Here is a 3,734-nt window from a genome sequence, read left to right as displayed (position 1 = left end):
AGGCCAACACTTGGCTCTCCTCCTAGGCATGGTTATTTTGGCTATTTGAGCCTTCACCAGGATGGGCATTTGGTTTCATTGGTGGGGGCCAGAGTGGGGGTACTAGTCCTTAGCAGCCCTCCTCTTTTTCACATCTCTCGATGCATCCTCCAAATTTGGGGTTTTTGAGGTTGGACACAAGTTTATTTTTCTTATTTCGTAATGAAGGAAATGGAATGCTGAAAGTACTTTTTGCCTGGTCAGATGATGACAAAAACCAGGACTAAAACCCAGTCTTCTGCTAACTCTCTGGAGAACGGGGTGGAGAAGAGGTTGGTGGGTTATGTCTTCATATTTGCAAACAGCGAACAGGGTTACCTGGAAAGAAAGAGGCCATGAGAACGTGAATTGGGAGTTGTATGGTGTACCTCTCTCTGTTTGACTTGAAGCTGACTAAATTCCTAGTATTTTATGTAAATCCTTAGAATAGGATTGGTCTTTCTAAAAATCAAAACAGGTTAAAGTCCTAGTTGAAAGAAGGTTAATGTTTTAATTCCATAGAGATTTTTTTTAAGACCTGAAATCTGGTAAGATTCTTTATTAAAATTTTAAATGCCTGAGAGGACTGTCCTGGTCCTTAAACTTCAAATGACAGCATAGAGGACCTTTCAGGAGCTTTAAGCCCTTCACCAGAAGTACTCTTCAGTGCAAGAAGTGCTTCCTGGTGTTGTACCTCATGAGTCTCATCTGGTCCAGCCTGGTGTTGATGGGACTGGAGTGGCAGATATGGGGAGAAACTGCGCATGTGGTGGTTCTAGGATTAAAGACAGTGCAACATCTCTGTCTCCTAATAGAAAGGGTCCATCCATGTGAGTCTTTGACGGGAGCTGTGAAAGCTGTGATGTGTCCCAGAATAACTGTTTTCTGCTTTTATACTTTGTTATTGGGGCCCACTGACTCAGAAGGCAGCTAGATTACTAGACTCTGCATTTGTATTGACCTTGAACCCACCTCCCTGTGGAGCACACACAGTGGTCCTGTCTCTGCCCTCAGGATATAAATCTAGATCCTTTCCCCAGGATGGCCTTCGGGTGTTGGCAGAAGCTTTGGTGCCCCGTTCTCTTCTCTTCTCTGGAGCCCCATTTCTGGGCTCTTCTCTCAGGGGGTGTCACAGAGTCTTGCTGTCCCCAATTGAGCATTGTTCTGTCCTCTTTATGAGGAGTCCAGAGCACAGTGGTGCTCAGACAGCTTGTCCAGCCAGTGCACAGTGGTACTGACTTGCCTGAGCCCTGGGCCAGGGGTGAAGCCCACAGCCAGGTCATCTCTGCTGCTGGTCTCTGGCTGACACTGACCGTGATGAGGGCCTGTTTTTCAAGATAGGAGTTTGCTTTGACCTAATCTCACTTCCTCTCATTTTGGGGGCTAACTTATTTTCCTGTGGAAATTCCTTTAAAAAAATTTTAATTCCTAAGCAGCATGCTTGTTGAACCCACAGACTGCTTTTGGCTCCTGGACACGCTCCTTCAGTACACGTCGTATGGAGTGACACCTCCCAGCCTCAGTCATTCTGGGAACCGGCAGCGTCCTCCCAGCGGGGCGGGCTTGGTCACTCCAGAGAGGATGGAAGGTGAGTGGGCCCACGGGCACTTAGTCGGGGGAATTGGTTGAAGCCTGGCTCAGGCTGCTTCAGGAAATAGTTGTGCCTGCCAGAAAATGGAGCCAGTTTGCAATACAACTAATTATTTTTCTTACTGACTGCAGCAGGGTGGCAGCCTGTAGCTCTAACCTGCAGAAAAGGCAGTTCTCTCATAACAGGATGGACATGTACTGAGGGCCTCAGGTGCCACGTGCTTTCCCATGCTTACTCCTAGATCCTCACAGCACTCCGAATTAATGTTTCTTGTCCCACTCTGAGAAGACCCTGGCTTCTGGGGGTCTTTGGGAAGAATAGCCAACAGTTTTGAGCTCTCACTAGGTACCAGGCACCAGGTTGGGGATGCTTTACATAAATTCCCTCACTAAGTCCACTCAGAATCCTGTGAAAATATATAGGATTCTTTCATGTTCATCATTGAAGAAACAGGAGCTGAGGGAAGTTAATTAACTGCTCAAGGCCACCAGTGATTATACAGTGGCACCTGAAGAGAAGGTTCCGTAGAGACCTGCAGCCTCCCCCACTTGGTATGTGGCAGGCAGGTCTGCGAGCTCTCACGGCCCAAGTGTTCTGATCTTCACAGCACTGTCCATAGAAGTGCAGAGTGAGCCACAGATGGAATTCTAAATTTTCCAGTAGCCACGTTAAAAAAGTAAAAAGAAAGAGGTGAAATTCACTTTAATTAAATTTAGACCAGTACACCACATATTTTTATTTAATCATGTGACACTCACCTTATTTCAGTTGCTCAGTAGCTACATGTGGCTATCGGCTACAGTATTGGATAACACGGATCTAAGAAATAAAAGAGATTTTGAAGTTTGAAACTGCAGATATTTTTTTTTGCCTGAGAATTAAATACTTCAAAATAGAAAGATTTTTCCGTGAAGCATATCTACAAGTTAGATTCCTCAAGTATGACCTGATGCATGCGATTATGGCCAGTGAAAGTTGCCCAGCCACTGCCTTGTGTACAACGTGGCCACTTTAAAGGGAACAGCTGTTCTTTTCACTCCCTTTCAGCAGTGAGCACATGTCCCCAGGACAGCACTAGTCAGGTCTTACTCCTGAAGCCCCTGGAAGACAGTTTAACAGCGTGTAGTGGGCCTATCATCATTTAAAATACACAAACTAATGAAGCTTCTTTTTTCCCCTTGCATCTTCATAACAACAATCATTTCCTGCTATCGGTGTTGACGCTGCCACAGGGAACCACCTGCACCGGTATTCCAAGGTCTTGGAGGCACATTTGGGAGGCCCGGAGCCTCGGGCTCTGCCAGCCTGTCCACACCTGTCATGGGCCAAGCCACAGCCTTTAAATGAGACAGCTCCCAGGTTAGCATCTTCCTGTTCTTTTCCACTCCTTCTGCAGGGTTTATGATTCATTACTTTTTTTAAATAAAAGAATGGAATTTTACTGACGTTATTATTAAATAATCAAATCTTCTAGCTTGTCATTTTGTGGTAGTTATTTAAATTAGTGAGCCCCCATATTGACCTTTAGAATTATGGTCTCTAGCAGTATTCTTCGGGTAATTAGCATTTCATAAGGTTTGGTTGACTCTTGTTTAAAAAGCTGTGATCTGACAGTGATGTTATTTGAACAGAAGCTCTGACTCCTTGGGTTTGGGGTTCGGGAGCTGAATGCTCCATGTTTGTGATGTCGATTCTGAAATATAGACAGGTTCTTTTCTTCTGTTGTGCCCAAGGAGCTGGGACTGCTCAGAGTAGGTCTAGTTCTTGGTCATAGCCTGGCCCAGAATGTGTGTCTGTGCCCTTCCTCCCCTGCTGAGTGCTGTGCCCAGCAAAATGACCTCCTACCACAGCAGGGTCCTTGTTGGTGCCCTTCTTTATGTGGCGCCCAGACATCGTTTATTTTCCTGCTTCTCCATATTAATATCTAACTTGACCTTCTAATTTGCATCATTTCCTTTCAGAAGCCCAAACTCTTATCTGTGGACAGTATTCTGCTCTGTTAAGGAGAATAGGGGCTTTTCCTGTCTGGGGGTCCTGGCACTGGGAAGCAGGGGCCATGTCCCAAGGACAACTATGGGGCAGTCCTCCCACTCCTTGTCCTTGAAAACTGTCCCCCCCACCTCTC

The 3,734-nt window shown here is 45.9% G+C and overlaps 1 protein-coding gene across 1 annotated transcript in view; it reads left to right on the top strand.

Annotated features, from left to right (window-relative positions):
- MBTPS1 (membrane bound transcription factor peptidase, site 1) overlaps positions 1–3,734 on the top strand; it is a 52,322-nt gene that overhangs the window by 43,810 nt on the left and 4,778 nt on the right. The window contains 2 exon segments of the mRNA XM_006926716.3: positions 1,475–1,606; positions 2,842–2,968. Coding sequence (XP_006926778.1) covers positions 1,475–1,606; positions 2,842–2,968 — 259 coding nt within the window.

This window comes from Pteropus alecto, unplaced genomic scaffold (assembly GCF_000325575.1).
Source record: "Pteropus alecto unplaced genomic scaffold, ASM32557v1 scaffold7, whole genome shotgun sequence".
Taxonomy (NCBI): domain Eukaryota; kingdom Metazoa; phylum Chordata; class Mammalia; order Chiroptera; family Pteropodidae; genus Pteropus; species Pteropus alecto.
This window is presented reverse-complemented; position numbering and strand designations above follow the sequence as displayed.